The sequence below is a fragment of the Syngnathus typhle genome, linkage group LG5 (assembly GCF_033458585.1).
Source record: "Syngnathus typhle isolate RoL2023-S1 ecotype Sweden linkage group LG5, RoL_Styp_1.0, whole genome shotgun sequence".
Classification (NCBI taxonomy): domain Eukaryota; kingdom Metazoa; phylum Chordata; class Actinopteri; order Syngnathiformes; family Syngnathidae; genus Syngnathus; species Syngnathus typhle.
Window position 1 is genome coordinate 6,169,211 of NC_083742.1, and position 16,743 is coordinate 6,185,953.

The 16,743-nt window shown below is 37.9% G+C and overlaps 1 protein-coding gene across 2 annotated transcripts; it reads right to left on the reverse strand.

Moving 5' to 3' along the window:
- Positions 1 to 3,608: 3,608 nt before the first annotated feature.
- LOC133154341 (golgin subfamily A member 7-like) lies at positions 3,609 to 15,787 on the reverse strand. Of its 2 annotated transcripts, XM_061278969.1 has the most exons (6): positions 15,645 to 15,787; positions 14,842 to 14,967; positions 12,664 to 12,816; positions 11,913 to 12,014; positions 10,896 to 10,948; positions 3,609 to 6,301 (listed from the first exon to the last, which is right to left on the reverse strand). In XM_061278969.1, the coding sequence occupies exons 1-5, from the start codon at positions 15,651 to 15,653 to the stop codon at positions 10,907 to 10,909; spliced, it is 432 nt and encodes a 143-aa protein (XP_061134953.1). In that variant the 5' UTR covers positions 15,654 to 15,787; the 3' UTR covers positions 3,609 to 6,301; positions 10,896 to 10,906. The 2 variants fall into 2 exon arrangements, with proteins under 2 accessions (XP_061134953.1, XP_061134952.1); XM_061278968.1 differs by lacking the exon at positions 15,645 to 15,787 and having other exon boundaries at positions 14,842 to 14,979.
- Positions 15,788 to 16,743: the final 956 nt, after the last annotated feature.

The following is a 16,743-nucleotide window of genomic DNA, read 5'->3' on the forward strand; positions in this document are numbered from 1 at the left end:
TGTTCTTGCTTTACTTTATGTTCTCTCCCAAAGCACATATTTGTTGGAGAAAATCTTTCAATGGCAAGAATCATTGCTGTGTGAATTACCCATGTTAGCTCTTTCATTCTGTCATCATTATGTATATTCTATATATTATATAGTATTCTTCAATCATTATGTATATGTATTCTTCAAATTTGTCTACCATCAGAGAAGATCAGTTCAAAACATGATCAAATAAGCGCTGCAAGTAAGATTCAAGAATACTTTATTGTTCCATCCATCCATCCATCCATCCATCCATCCATCCATCCATCCATCCATCCATCCATCCATCCATCCATCCATCCATCCATCCATCCATCCATCCATCCATCCATCCATCCATCCATCCAACCATCCAACCATCCAACGGTTGTGAAAGAACACTGCGTTAAAGTAAAACGGTGCACGTCTGACCTCATGTGGCGTTAGACAAGTACTGCATGCCTCCGGACACAAGTGCTCAAAGGAAACGGTTATGAACGTTAAAATGTGTGTGTAAAGGAGTTCATTATAATCATACAATTCCCCCAAATTTAAATCCGTTTTCTAACATTATTGTTGATTGAATTATCTGATCATAAAAATAAAGCAATTTATACACAAACGATTTAAGCAAATATTTTATTATTGGTATAATACCTCCATGAACCGATTATTTATTCCGAGTGAGTTTTCTCCAGGCACTCCTGTTTCCTCCCCAAAACATGCATGGTAGGCCAATTGAGCACTCTAAATTGCCCCTAGGTGTGTGTGCGAGTGCAGATGGTTGTTTGTCTCTGTGTACCCTGGGATTGGCTGGCCACTGGTTCAGGGTGTTGACTGCTGGGATAGGCTCCAGCACGCCCGCGACCCCCATGGGGACAAGCGGTATAGAAAATGGATGGATGGATATTTATATATATGCTGCTATATTGACTATAGTCTAGTCTCCAGTGTAATGTGCTGCATACAAATACAAGGTACCTTTTTAGCAAGTGAAGGAATGGGGTCGAAATACAAAAAGTCCTGCCTAGCTACAAAAACAGATATGCTCAAACTTCATTGAATAAAATACATAAACAGAAAAGTATATTCACATATTAAATCAATAAAAGAAACATTTTAAGCATATAATTATATTTACACACCAAATCAATAAAGAAGACATAACTAGACATTTTTGATAGGTGGTAATGACAAAGGTTTTTCTAACTTTATGATCTGATATATATTTCTGTGCACTTTGAAATAACAAATGTGTTTTGATATATTGCCTAAATAGCTTAACGACCCTTAAGGAACTGTGTAATGCATGCCTGATGTTTTTTCTCTAAATCATGGACACGGCCAGAGTCGTCTTGACCGTTCAGTACTTGATTATATCTTATGTTTTGATTAATGCTAGATGTGACGTCATATGTCGCCTAATGCGAGACGCCAGCTTTTCGATTACTACTGAACGCTCTGCACAGAGGGAAATATTTCGCCTAACAAAGAAAAGATATGGTTGGAAGGAAGGATGATTAAACTAAGAATATAATGACGGAAGCAAAGACATGGAGTATTAAAAGAACAAACTTTGCATAGTCAGGGAACATTAATAGATTAATAATGTCACAGCCAAAAAGCTCACATAATTTCGTACAAAATGACAAAATTGAAAGAATGACGAATGGATGAGGTGCGACAGTGTATGTGCAAGGATGGAGGAGGATGTTTACAGGAAGGTCACTTGGAGATAAAGACCACCAGGTGCCAGAGGGAGTCGGCCAAGGACTCGGCCAAAGATGATCGCCAAGGCCGAAAAGACGGGATGGAAGACGGGAATCAGCACCCACTCCCATTGAATCAAACTCTGCTGCGAACTCGCCCCACCCCAACGACTCATCACCCATCGAACTCGCCCCGCACCGGCCTGTGAAACTGAATATAAGCTGACCAAAGAACCTTGAACGTTGCCTTTTCTGAATGGAGACTTTCTGCTCTTGAAGGGCCCAGCACTGTATTGTACTTTCCTGAAAACAGAGCTTTCTTAACAAGAATTGTGATTGAAGTCAACCAACCTGTGTAAATCTAATTTCTGCTTCAGTGTCTTAGGATTTTCCTACATCTGAAGAAATTAAACGAGCACGCAGTGAGTAAATTGAATAACAGGTGATTGGCAATGGCTTTTGCCGTGAGGCGCAGATAGCGCGCTCCCTAAATTATAGACCAAATCCAACACAAGTCCGCTCATGACCAGACCAAGGTGTGTCCCACCTCTCTCCCTGAGAAAGACTGCAGGACTCAAAATGGGACAGTAGGTCAAAAAAGGAGACATTTAACTAATCACGTCACTGTGGCAATATCTATTTTGGGCTTGATTTCAGTTAATGAAACCTGAAGCAAAGACTAAATTAGAGAGTCGATGTTGAAAATTTAAATTGGCTACTGCTTCTGCTGATCATGTTGATGTCCAGTTAAAAGAACGAATTCCATAACTTAGTATTTGACTTTAAGTTAAACATTTTCTACAGTCTTCTTTTTCATCCTTCGAGGCCACCATATTTAGTGCATTTAGATTTCAAGGACTAAATGTGATGCAAGCTAAATCGACATAATTCAGATAATTTAGAGTTCCAGAGTAACGTCTGATTTCAACCTGCATTCTGCACCACTGGACTAACTGGCAAACCAAAAACCAAAATCTACACATAACATATTAAAAGTCATCATCATTCTTTCTCTCCTTGGTTGTAAAACAATATGACAATGGTAATGTATATATTTCAGGTTGTGTGTTAGGAATCAGACCTGATGTCGCCATCTAGTAAGATAGGTTTGCCTTTAAGTGCCTCTCACATCTGGTTCAGTGCAGCCAGTGAGAGTTGTGACCACGTGCTATATTGTATATAGGATACTGTAAGTAAATACTTGGCACAAAATAGGCCCAGTTGCCGCCAGCTTTTTTTTTTTTATGTCAAATCTCCATGTGGTGTAAATTAGGGGTCGTCTGGCCTTAAGTTTTCAGTTCATGTAGCAGGAGAGCGTGATCCTAAGTTTTTTCACTGCTAAATTATCATTGTAACTGGGAGGGAAGGCGGTGTATGGTTTAAAGATTTCTGTTCAGTGTTGCAATAATTGTGATGTTTTTTATCAGGATGTGGTTTGAGCTGTGGGGCGCGAAAATGTACTTTTCCCTTTTAAATTGGCATTAACAGTTGTTTTCAGCGTTTCTGTAAAACACACTTTTTTTGGCAAAATGTAAGAAAAGCGACATCAACTCGTGTAGCACAATCAACGATGTAAAGTTCTGCCTTATTTTTCCTGCTTTATTTTCCCAACACTAACTGGAACCTTTGCAAGATGACATTTGCAAAGAACCATTCACACTTACCACCATCATTTTCAGGAGACCATTAAAATCACTAACATCTGAAACCGTAGTCAACATCACTTGTTTTTCCGTGCAAGGCGAAAAATATTGGCCATTGAAGAATATTTCTTTTGTCATAATATAGTAGGGTCGTTATCAAACTGTAAAGTGAAGCACAATCTACAAATCGAGATCATCCACAGGTTATCGGGGGTGCACACCAGCTGCGATAAATGAGGCACAGAAATGTTTTTTTATTTTTATTTTACGTTTATTTAAGAAGTAACCTTACAACGATACTAACCATAAAGTTCAGATGTGAAAACAAGTACTGGACTAGCAATTTATAGCAATGTCTTCAAATAATCTCTGCAAGTAATAACATAAACATCACTTAGTCACTGTTAGCCATGTGACATAAATTCAAACAGATGATGTCTCAAAACTACAGCAGTTGTGGCTTTGTCATGGTTTTCTGAGAAAATTACCTTTTTGGGTTTAAGAAGGGAAGGGAAAAAGAAACAAAGGAAAAGAGAGGGGAGGGCGCAAAGGGGAAAGCAGGAGCTAAAGTACAACAATCAACTGTCAACATCGAATCAAAAATACATGCATAACAAATTTGCCTGCTATACAATGAGTTTCCCGACAAAGTAAGGTAAAGCAGAGTAATTTTGGATTGAATACAGTAAGATGATGGATTTTACTTTATAATAAAATTCCATTCACTGTAAGGGACAACATGCTTTTGCTTATGTCATAACATTGCATAGCTGTTTTCAAGCATGGCCATCACTGAAGCCAATCTCAGGACAACAGAATTCAATTTAAGAAGTCAGAGAATGACATAATCTTCCTGCATATTCTTGTAATTCCAAATTGAGATTAAAAAATCCAACGGATGTTCTTCTGCAGTTCTTGTGATTAACCAACCTCAAGACCACTAGTCACCAAAAAAGCCCCAAATCTGAACCATCCATTCTGTATTAATATGCATACGGTATTGTCTTATTATTTTCGGGGTAGTGTATTTCTTAAATATAGTAACTACCAAAACAAGTTGTTACCTCTTATCAATCTCAAACGAATCAGAAACCTGTCGCATATTTCAGTTATTCAAGACATATGATCAACATGAAGACAAGAATTAAAAAGTAAAATATGTATACATTTTATTCATTATAAGATAACCTCTAAATGTCAATAAAAGAAAAAAAATCAGGTACATAACGAAACCTCACCTAAATAAGTTAAAACTGTAAATTTCTAAAGTCTATTTTTTAATTATATTGCAGAAAATATCAAATATGGATGAAGTCGTACATTCAGATACAGTGTCTATCGAATCAATTAGACCACCCCTTTTGGCGATTTACCATTTTGAAAAGGAATGAGGAATTCCAGACAGAATGCATCTTTTTTTCAACCAATATTTGAGCCAGCTCACTAGAGTTTTCCAAGAAGTCAGAAATCAATCAAGCATAACTACCAACCCTTAAAAGATGTTTTTCTGTTCAGGAATGCAAGTTAATAACTCATCTTCAGCAATAAACAATAATGACCTTTTCTATTTGGGGAGGGCAATAAAGTATTACTGATTACATTTCAGCACTAAATATACCACTTTAGATAAAGTAACATCAATAGTATAGAAACACAAAAGTAATATCAATTATTCTGTAATTTAATTCAGGTTAGCTCTAAAATTAGAAGGTGATCTCATAGATTTGTCAAGCATCTAACCTCAATTGAGATCTTTAAGCTTGGCTTTTTAGTGTACTGTTTGGGAAACAAATAATAAAATAATAATAATAACAATAATACTACTAATGGGTGGTCAGCACGTTTTCAGCACGCCTCAGTTAGGAGGGTGCCGGTTCGATTCCACCTCCGACTCTCCCTGTGTGGAGTTTGCATGTTCTCCCCGTGCCCGCGTGAGTTTTCTCCGGGCACTCCGGTTTACTCCCACATCCCAAAAACATCCTTGGTTGGCCGATTGAGCACTCCAAATTGCCCCTAGGTGTGAGTGCGGATGTTTGTTCATCTCGGTGTGCCCTGTGATTGGCTGGCAACCGGTTCAGGGCGTCCTCCACCTACTGCCTCATGACCGCTGGGATAGGCTCCAGCACGCCCGTGAACCCCGTGCGGACAAAGCGGTACAGAAAACAGATGGATGAATAATAATAATGACAATAATGATAACTAGGATTTGGTTTAGGGCTAAAACTAAGCTAATCATTAATAGTAACAAAAATACCAACAAAACAGGCAATCATCAAACAGTTTTTACATTACATAACAGAGGACAAAAATAAACACCAAACGAATGACGCCTATTAGACATCACCAAACGCTTTGCAAGGCACGGTATGCAAATGATAAAAGCCTTAATAATATTTCATGCACATCATGAACAGACCACAAGCACTACAACTTATGAAACAAGGCATTTAAAAAGAAAATATTCAGATTACAAACAACCATGGCAGTGCGACTGGAATGTCTGAGTCTGACAACAATCAGCATGTCAGTTATCCTTGGAGCGATTACAAAAAAAGTAACCATAAAAATGTTCAGCAAAACAAAATGGATAGCAGACTTTCAGCATCATAGAAAACATAAATAAGTCACGTCTGCTGGTTTTGGCCTCATTGTTCAAATAGGATTTGTAATTCTGGTCTAAACCAAATAAAAGCTCATTTGTCATTGGCTGAAGAGATTTGGTGCTAATTGGGGAATCTTGTATTGTCGCAGAGTTTTCAAGCGATGCTGTTGAGTGGCGTTGACTGCTATACGGCAAACGATATGTTGAATACTGTCATTTTAGGGCAGCATGTGATTAAGAAAGCAGATTGCTGAGACGCAGGAGAGTATAGGTGTGCCGGGTCCTTCTGTGTGCTTTGGGGGGGGATTGACACAGAAGCTCTCTTCAGAAAGCAGCTCCTACAAACACAAGATGACAAAATGAGTTCACTCTAGCATTTACATTTACTTTTATTTGTTGTTCACCCACCAGTCAGTGTGGCTAGTGTTTGCTCAGAGTTACTCACCACTCAGAGTTACTCGCCAATCAGTATTTACACTAGCCACAATTTTGTAGTTGAATAATACGCTTATGCCCAACCAACCTCCGCATATGGTAAAACAAGAACATGCAGTAAATGCTCCTTTCGCGCAGGTTACGAATGAGTGGGTAGTCTTCATGTCTGAGTGTGTTGCAACCATGTGAGGGGGATTCGGGATCAAAATAGCGGACTTAGACACATGTGGCTTTTCCTCCGTTACCTCGGTTGTTCTTTCTTCAGTCAACACAGTCAAGTGCACACAACATTGCATAAGAAGGTTGGTCAAGCCCTGCTTACATTGTAGGAAGAACGAATAAAGGTTGTAAATGAAGGTGTCTGTATCTAGGGCTGCTCAATTAATCGAAATTCAACTACAATTTTGATTACACTTCATTACAAAATTGGCATAACTGTACATTATTAATGTATACTATAATTTTGTTTGGTCTATAAGCAACTTACATAAAATTAATGTTTCAAAGAAATGTGTCTACGTATGAAAAAGATTTCTTGTTATGTATCAAAAATAAACAAATCGTTTGAATAATTATGATTAAAATTATTACCAAAATAAGCGCGACATATCCCCCATTTTTCACAGAGCCCCTGAAATTCATAGCACTTATAACAACATTCAATTATTTACAGATTTTTGCTATTCTCGGCCATTCCTATTCTCCGCAAAAAGCGGGGTTCACTCGGGACAAATGGTGGAGCGAGCAAGATTGCTGTGGCAACGATGAAAACTATTTACAACAGGCGATGCACTCTTGGAACAAAGCATATGATGCCAGAGACACAAATCAGCAGATATTGAAAAGCTGTCTGCAGTTAACAATTTTACTTTGATGTCTCCAATGAATTCACATGTAAAACAAATCACAAGTGTCAGTGATGGGAAGGCGTAAGACGGAATGAGCACGTTCAGTGGCGGATTATGATTTCTCAGCCAAACTACCCTCATATTTGGAACACCATTGTAGAATGATTGAGTTCGTGTTGACTTGCCAAGTCACTTGCTCTTCCTGAGCTTTCATGAGGTAAACCACAAACGAAATAACATGACCGGTTTGGGGCTTATTTTCTTCTGATTGCAACCCGGGGGGGGGGGGGGGGGGGGGTTGTATAAGTACCGTATTTTTGGGACTACAAATCACGTTTTTTTCATAGTTTGGGTGGGTAGTCAACAGCTGTGTTTTTTTATTTTTATTTTAAGACGAAGGTTTGGATGGATTTAATGCTTTGGAGTGACACGGATGGTTCAATAAAATTGCTGTTGATATTATTGTTATTTGATATCTAATTTATATATCGTTACATGGGCCTGTGGAATAATTTGAACTGCAACTGACGACGAGTCCGATGTCAGTGGCGCGCTGCACACGCGGCGTAGTTTACAGAAAAAAAAAAAAATCGATGGATTCAATGATTTGGAGTGACACAGATGGTTTGATAAACATATTATTTATGTTATAGTTATTTGAATAACTGTTAATGTTACGTCAGGCCCGTTCTCAGCTCCTTGTTTGTGTTTATGTCACGTTAGCATACCATATCGTTTAGCCCACATATGTCAGAGTTACGGCCCGCGGGCCAGATCCGGCCCCCGAATTGATTATCTATGGCCCCCTGGATGATATTTAATTACTATTAGAACCGGATCAAGTTTCTGATACCCCCCTCCTCAAAAATGGCTAAACGTAAAATGGACGCTGAGAACAGGGGGTTTCAGGCCAGGTGGGAGGCAGAGTACATGTTTACGGAGGTAAGAGGCAAACCTGTGTGTCTTCTGTGTGGAGAAAATGTGTCTGTAATGAAATGATTTAATTTAAGAAGTCACTATCAAACGTCTAAGAAACACACAGACAAAGACAAGAATATGGAATATGAACAAAAGCTACAGAAGGTGGAAGAATTAAAACAAGGCCTTAAGTCCAGACAGGCTATGTTCACATATGCTAAATCACAAAGCGAGCCTGCTGTCAAGGCTAGCTTTATTGTGGTAAAAGACGTGATTTTTCTTTGAAGGAAGTATTGTTTTGTTTGTGTGCCATAATTTCTTGTATTTTATTTACTTATATTTATTTTTCAGTTGAATGGACTCAGGGAAAATTGCAGATAAGAGCCATGAGAAAGAATACAACTGATTTGATTTATTTTTTTATTTTACTATTTGAAAGCAGTGATCGGTAGATCATAGAGCAGCACAGTAATACATTTTCAGTTTATAATGCATGCACTTTTATTTATGCATTTATCTTGATTTTAAGAAACACATTTTGTTTTTAAAAACAATTTATTTTTTTGCTGTTTGGCTGTTGAAAACGTTTTCCCTTGAAGTTACTGACAGAGCCATAACAAAATATTGCCATATTCATTTACCGTAATTTTCGGACTATAAGTCGCGTTTTCTTTTCATAGTTTGGGTGGGGGGGGCGACTTATACTCAGGAGCGACTTATATACATATATATATTTTTTTTTTCACTATTTTGGGCATTTTATGGCTGGTGCGGCTTATACTCCGGTGCAACTTATAGTCCGAAAATTACGGTAATCATTAAATAATGTACACTGTGTTAGGACTTGGTTCAATAGGCTATGTGCAATCATTTCAATATGTTTTAATAAACATTGAACCAGTCCGGCCCTCGGCTTGTAGCAAATTTGTTTTTTTGGCCCTCGGTGTTTGACTTTCACATCCCTGGTTTAGCCTGTTGTTGCTGGTTCATGTTGTACTTGGTGTTGGATTTTGTCAAATAAATTTCCCCCAAAATGCGACTTAAACTCCGGTGCGACTTATGTATGTTTTTTTTCCCCTTTATTGTGCATTCTATGGCTGATGCGACTTGTACTCCGGAGCGACTTTTAGTCCGAAATATACAGTATATTCTCCACACTTAAAGGCTAAGTGCTGTAATGTCCAATTTCACAAGAAGACAAAAATCATAAGTGCTCTTATGTCCAATTTCACAAAAAGACAAAAATTATGGTATCCTTTATAAGATATACCGTAATTTTCGGACTAAAAGTCGCACTGGAGTATAAATCGCACCAGCCATAAAATGCCCAAAAAAGCGAAAAAAAACATATATAAGTCGCTCCGGAGTATAAGTCTCATTTTGGGGGACAATTTACTCGACAAAATCCAACACCAAGAACAGTCATGAACGAGCAACAACAGGCTAAACGATAGCTATGCTAACGTGACATAAACACAAACTAAGAGCTGAGAACGGCCCTGACGTAAAATTCAGAGTTATTCAAACTACTATTACATAAATAACACGTTAATAAAACCTTCTGCGTCACTCCAATTCATTAAATCCATCCGTTTGTGTTTATGTCACGTTAGCATACCTATAGTTTAGCCTGTTGTTGCTCTCGTGTTGTTGCGACACTGTGACAGCAGCGCGGCGGTTGTTTACATAAAGGACAAAGATTGACTCGACGAGCTGCTGCTGACACGACGTTGCGCTGCTGTCGTCACTTGAAATTCAAATTGCAGTAATCCCTTGCTACATTGCGGTTTCACTTTTTTTGAAATTTTTTGAAAAAAATGAACATATATAAGTCACTGCTGAGTATAAGTCGCCCCCCCCACCCAAACTATGAAAAGAAACGCGACTTATAGTCCGAAAATTACGGTACTGCCGACAAAAAGGAAAAGAGCAATTTTGACTAACACACGATTATTCGGTCACGGCTGAGACATAAATACGGAATGAATTCTTGTGTGTTGAAATGACATTTCAACACTTTAGCTGCTTGGCTTGGCTCACACTCCCGACTGGTGCTCTGTGAGCTTAATTTGCATATACATTTACAGTCCTCAATGAAGTGACAAGCCACTGAGCAGCAGCTATGCGAATGTCATAAACTAGGAAGAATGATCCTTTTAATGCTTTAATCGAAGCAAACCCCATGATTATGAAACAGTTCACTCCGAGTACAAGCAGATGAGGAGACTTAAGCCTGTTTGTGTGTGGCTGAAGGCTCCGTCTGGGTTATGTGCGCTTGATCACTGAAGGTATTACTTTTTGAACAAGGATTACCTTAACCCGCTATGCCAGATGATTTCTTTCATAAATCCATCTGGGAAAGATTTCATAGCTATTAGGAAAAGAGTAGGGAAATAGTGTGTGTCTATAATTGGGCAAAAGGCTTCAAAAATGTGATCGAGAAAATAACTTCAGAACTGGTTGTTGTTTTCTGAACGTAGTTGTATTATTACAGCACTATTTTTTTTCTTAATTCATCATGTTACACTACTTCTGCATTTGTTGAGTTACTGTCACGTGAATGACTATGGAAATATAAAATATCAGATTTAATTTGAATGCACTGCCAAACTTTAACGAGAAAATGCCAAAATAAAAAGTGGATAACATCTGGTCCCTTGTGTCAATGAGTTAAGACCAATACTGTAATTTGTAGTTGTTCTCGTAAAAATACCAAATGTTTGACACTCACCTTGGAAATTTCTATCTAGTCAGGCTTCTCTCTTCAAAGATAGTGACCTCAATCTTGAACAAAATTAGTTAAGAAAAGGGATTTTAACGACTTTTGGCTTCAATGAAACAAAATATCTCAAAATTGCTAGTGCCACTCAAGTTGAGCAGTTACAAAAACATTGCACATACTCATTTCTATTCTCCAACTATTTTGGAAGGACGAACTGCACTGATGACTGATTTTTGAGGGCTGATGTTGCTAGATGATGATATGGCAATGCTTTTGTTGATGTTGAAATGTTCAGGTGATACATTCTTGTCAAACTCCAATAGGATGCCTTTGCCAAACACAGCATAGCAGCTCCTCGGTGTTGGCGAAATAATCCAGAACACTCTCGGCCCAATAAACTCAGCGGCAAGGGTAGATACAAAGCTCAGCTGAGAACAATTTCAGTTATATTTTTGTTATCCCTAATCTCCTATTGCCGCTCAGTTCCATTTAATTAGAATGTTGCCTCAGTCTGAATTCCCCAACACATGCAGCTAAAGCCAATAATTTTATGCAGCTGCTATGGACTACAGACAAATTTTGATTTGTGCTTTTTACTTGACACCCCTATACAGTGCTGGGTTTCTTGTAAATTGCAGACACTAAAGCTTTTTATAATTTATATTCAGGGGAAAAAACCAGTAACGTCCTCAAATTAACTGCAACTGGGTGATTGCAATGTGATGCAATGCCAAACATATTTCCGAAAGGCATCTTTTATTTATTTATTTATTTATTTTTTGCTATCCATACTAAATGATTACCAATTTATTGGCATGAATATATATTTGTTTTGTCATGTAAGATGCTGATTTATTAATAGTTATGAATAGGAGATTAAGTTGATGACTGCAGGCTTTGTTTTGGGCTATGTATCCGTCTTAGCCAATCATTTTGAAGCGGCTGGAAAAATATTTCAACCAAGGAGGAAAACAAACGGAGTGTTCCGTCTCAACTCATATTGACACTGAAGAAGAAAAAGGATACGACTCGGAGGCCTCTTTCGATTGGGTCGGTGAGCAAGAGACCTCTGGGTGCGTACACCTTGTCATTCTGCTCCTGCACATACTTTGCAATCTTTTTTAAAACCTGTAAAGAGAACACAGAGGACAATTTAAAACACTGTACATTGCTCACAGTTGCAAAAATGTGAAAAAGATGTTTAAGAAATTAGAAATCAAGAAAAGGTAAGGTGATCATTAGAAATTTCAACAAGTTTCTCTCAAAAGTTAAATAAAGCTTTGAAGCTGAAGAGCAAATGTAAAAATGAGTTCTATTGTTGTTTCACATGTAACATAATGTGTTGTGCTCAAGACGCAGTGGTTTGTAAAAACTTCCAATACAGATTCTAGAATTACATTATACAGTGGTTTGTAAAAACAACTTCAAATTATATAGAAGTGTCGTACAAATTCGAAAGCTGTCAGACACACAATTTCAGATGTTGTTTTGCAAAGAAAATAATACATAAATGCTATTTAACTTAAAATGTGTGCGGTATCGCGAGCTTAAGAGAACCACTCTAAGGTCATTTGATTTTTCAATAACTGGGGGGGGGGGGGGGGCTGTACTGATCATAATATCAACCAAGGTAGATTGAGTTGGTGAAAGTGAAATGTTGAAAATGTAAATTTGTTTCCACCTAAGCAAGGGTGTGAGCGACAAAGTTGGCTACGATGTCAAGTGTAGAAATGGCTAGTGGTTGCTTTTTATGTCACCTTTTGTTTTTTCCACTCACCTTTTCATAATGCGTCTCCATACACAAGAACACGGTATAAGCTGTCAGGCAGGCCAGACAACCTTCAATGTATGAGTGGCTTCCAAGTTTCTCTGCCTCAGCATAGAGGTTATTTAGAGTCCGCACTGTCTCCTCAAACTGCTGTTTGTCCATCTTGAACACATCATTTGGGGGGGAGGAACACATCACAAAAATATGAAGACTAGAAAATGATATGGAAAGCAGTAACAATTTATATCCTATAAAATAACAGATTGCAACCTTATACTTTTGGTTCGCTGCCTTGAACATACTTCAGCTTCGCGTTGTCAGAGATGCTAATCCCGCACATCATGACTCAGTTTTGAAACAATGACTTTCATTAGTTGGACTGGATGATGTTTTAAAACATCACAGAACGGCTAAGATGCCCTAACAATGTGTTCTTTGAATGTCATCACCTATCAAGAGACTGTTAAGTGAAAACACACTGTAAAAATTCAGAATGTTCCAGTCTTATTGACTAAAATAAATAGCTTTAAATCTCAGTTACTCTGTCTGTAGGCTTCTCAATTATGAACCTTGCCATGACTAGCTGACATTTAAATGGGGTTCTCGGCGCAATGTCAATATTAGACTAACAGCACAGGGCTGTCCAGAACAGATTTTCAAATCGTTCTTGTGATACTGGGGGGAAAAAAACCCTTCAGACCAGACAAGCAGGCAGCAGAGGGAATCTTGCTTTTCTGACAACTTTCCAAAGTTCTGCTCCCGTGTGCCTGAGGAATGTGGCAACAGGCCCCAGACATCAGTGGTCTAAGACGCATTTGCTACATGCTTTGTTCTTCCTCTATTTCCCAACTCAGAGACACTGATTCAAACAAGTATTCTCTGCCAGGGCATATGTCCATTACATTTTGGACCTGATATTTAGCATTCCGACAAGATTACAAGTGAGGAGGATATTCTCCTTATTAGAAATGTCAAGACAATGAAACAGAAACCTTAGAAAAGTTTCACAAAGTCCATAAGTCAACGGTATTTGATTTGATTTGATTCAATAACTCTTCTTGTGTGCTGCAATTTCTCTGTCAAGATGTCACTTGCTCTCTTTGATACTGCATAGCTCCTGTTTGGTCACGATGACCTGTTTCCAGCCAAGATTGTTACACACAACCACTCTTCGTGCTTTACCTCATCCAATACAATACCTGACAGCTATCGAAAATCAAACTGGTACTCTTTTGTTACCTTCACTGCACCGCAATCCCACTGAGGGGCAAACAATTGCGGCTGTTGGCAAAGGTGGCAAGATTGTTCACGTCAGGGATCAACAGGGTTCGTTCAAGGTTGCAAATATACCCCCAAATGTTTCAGTCATTTTTCTTGTCGCAACAGAATTTTGAGCATGTTTAAAATGTGACAAGAAAAATACAGGTAAACGTATGCCGAACATTTGCGACCTTGAACGGATCTTTACTCCCTTCGAAAACCCCCCACAAGTATTTGTTGAACAGTGGAATAGGGGCTTTAGTTAGAAAAGATGAGCACAAGAAATCCCTACAATGCTAAAAAATACAACTACAATCACAAATTTTAACCCCTGTAGCGTTTGTTCAGGGTGAATTTGACCTAATTAGACTTGATTCATCCTTTCTCATATTTAAAGTCAGAATTCAAAACATATTTGTGTTATTGACCAGAGGAATAAAATGTGATAATTTATTGATCATCAAGCATACCTTTTCAGCAAAGAGTTTTTTTATTTTTAGATTCAATACGTTGGGAGTAAATCCTGGACGTGGTCACCAGCCAGTTGACCACCATGCTACTAATCAGTAATACGTAATGTATTTTTCTAAATTAGTGTCCTGGGTGGTAACCTCATTTTGGATCAAGTATTAATTTACCTGATAATTTGCTGTTCATAGCTGGCGGACGTCAATTCAACCAGACTTCTGTGAAAAGTCTATTTATGCCGGTGTTTGGAACTAGATTATTTTAGCAATTAACATTGACTTCATCTGTTCTGTTTTACTTGCTGCTACTTTTAGTCTGCCTCGAGTTATAATGACGCTTATTACAAGTGTAGTTTTTTTAGCCACCATGGTGAGGACAATTAGTTACTTCGAGAAGACCTGCATCGCAGGAGGATAATGTTTAGAAAACAATCAGACACATAAAAGCAGCTCCTCTTACCCTGGTCTCCAGCTCACAAGGGAACTTCGTTTGAAATTGACATATAGTGCCATTTGTATAATCCCTCTGTATGAAGACTTTAGCAGCAATTGCAGCCTGCTGCCTAATGGGATGTAAACTATGAGTCTGTGAAAACATGAGATGGAAATTTCAAATAATAAATTAATCACTTAATCACATATTCATAACAACACTTTTTTTTTCTTTTTTTAACACATTACTTTCGTCATTGCTCCAGTTTTTACAACGTTATTGTTGTGTAAACATTACAGTGCTACAGTGATTTAACGTAAATGAAACATACCTATAGTCACAACAATAATCAAACGGTTTTGCAAAATTGTTGAGATTATTCTATGGCAGCTCATAGAATATTAATATGTTTGCACATCTGTTGTAGGAAGGTTGCCATCATAATTCTCGCGGATGGCATCAAAATGCAGCGACTCGCAAACGATAACACAAGTGCTCGGCCGTTTAAATAAAATATATTTTATATAGTTGATGACGAAACCAAGACAAAACGGTCATCTGATGCCCCGTTCGGCCAGCTCAGATCCATTATTTACAAGAAAAGAAGAAAGTAAATCACTTGAACTGCAAATATGGTTGAAATAAAACATGTCTTTTTCTCTACATTGAAAAATTCTACACTGATCAAATATATCGGCAAAATCGGTCGGTTTCTAAATACATCCAATCGCTTTACTGTTAATATCCCGGCGATTGTTTCTTGCCTTGTTACGAAAAATAACAGACCAACGAGCGTAAAAGTATGCATTTAACAACATTGCCTCACCCACCTCTGCCATATTGTCTTCTGTTTATCTTCCGTTAGCTATGCGGTGATCTGTACAGTTGATACCGTTTTCCGTGCGGGAACGTATGTGACATAACGAATGTTCCTAGATACGCGGCGGTACGGGAGTTTGCATTGGCGTGGGACGGTAACTCTTCCATCAAAAAACAAAACAAAACAAAAAACACTACGGAAATGCTATTTCAATTTAATTTATCATATGGACGAGAACCATTCAAGCACGGGACTCAAGAGATGATTCTATAATCTGTGACGTCACCGAAAACATTAACTCACATGCACCAATTACCCAATTTAACCATATTTGTATGAAGAGTATTATTTAATAATTACAAATACAATTAAATGTTTCTTCCTTTAGATAGAAAATGCAAGTATATCAGCTTTGAATCAAACAGGCCCAGACTTTACATGGAGTATGTAAATGTATGAGTAAATTGAGACAACAATTATCCTTATTTCAGTATTCATAATTCTTGTGACATTTTTTCTTGGTATTGTAAAATGAGTGGCTTGGCTCAATAAACGAGGTGATGGCTTGACTGGCTTGCTTAAGGGCACATTGAAAAGTTGACAGGAAGCATCTGAACATTTTTCTTTTCTTTCTTATTTTATTCATCCACAGCAGTACCCAAATTGTCTTAATAATGTTAAACCCAAAATAACTCATTCAGTTCTGCTCACCAAGTCAACACTATGAATTATGGGGCAGATGGTCAGGGACAATTTCTGACAGACACATTTTCAAATATAGGCAGCTAAAGGAATTTCTTAGTTGTTTAAATTCACACTTGATGGGTTGACAGGCATTTTAAAAAACCCAAAATTTGTCATCCATTAAAAATTATACATTGGCAATAATATCTCTCTATTTCTGGTGGACAGCGTGAACAGTTCTGCTTTTCGTATTACTTTCTCAGCAGTTTAAGTAAATATTGTTGTTGTCATTGTTGTTTTAAATATCCGCCCTATCATTGATGTTCTAAATGTGCCAATGAGCTTTTCCGCAGCTGTGACTCTGTACATATATACTCTTACAGTATAAAAGACACAGACAAAAATAATCCCCCCGGTTGCTTGAG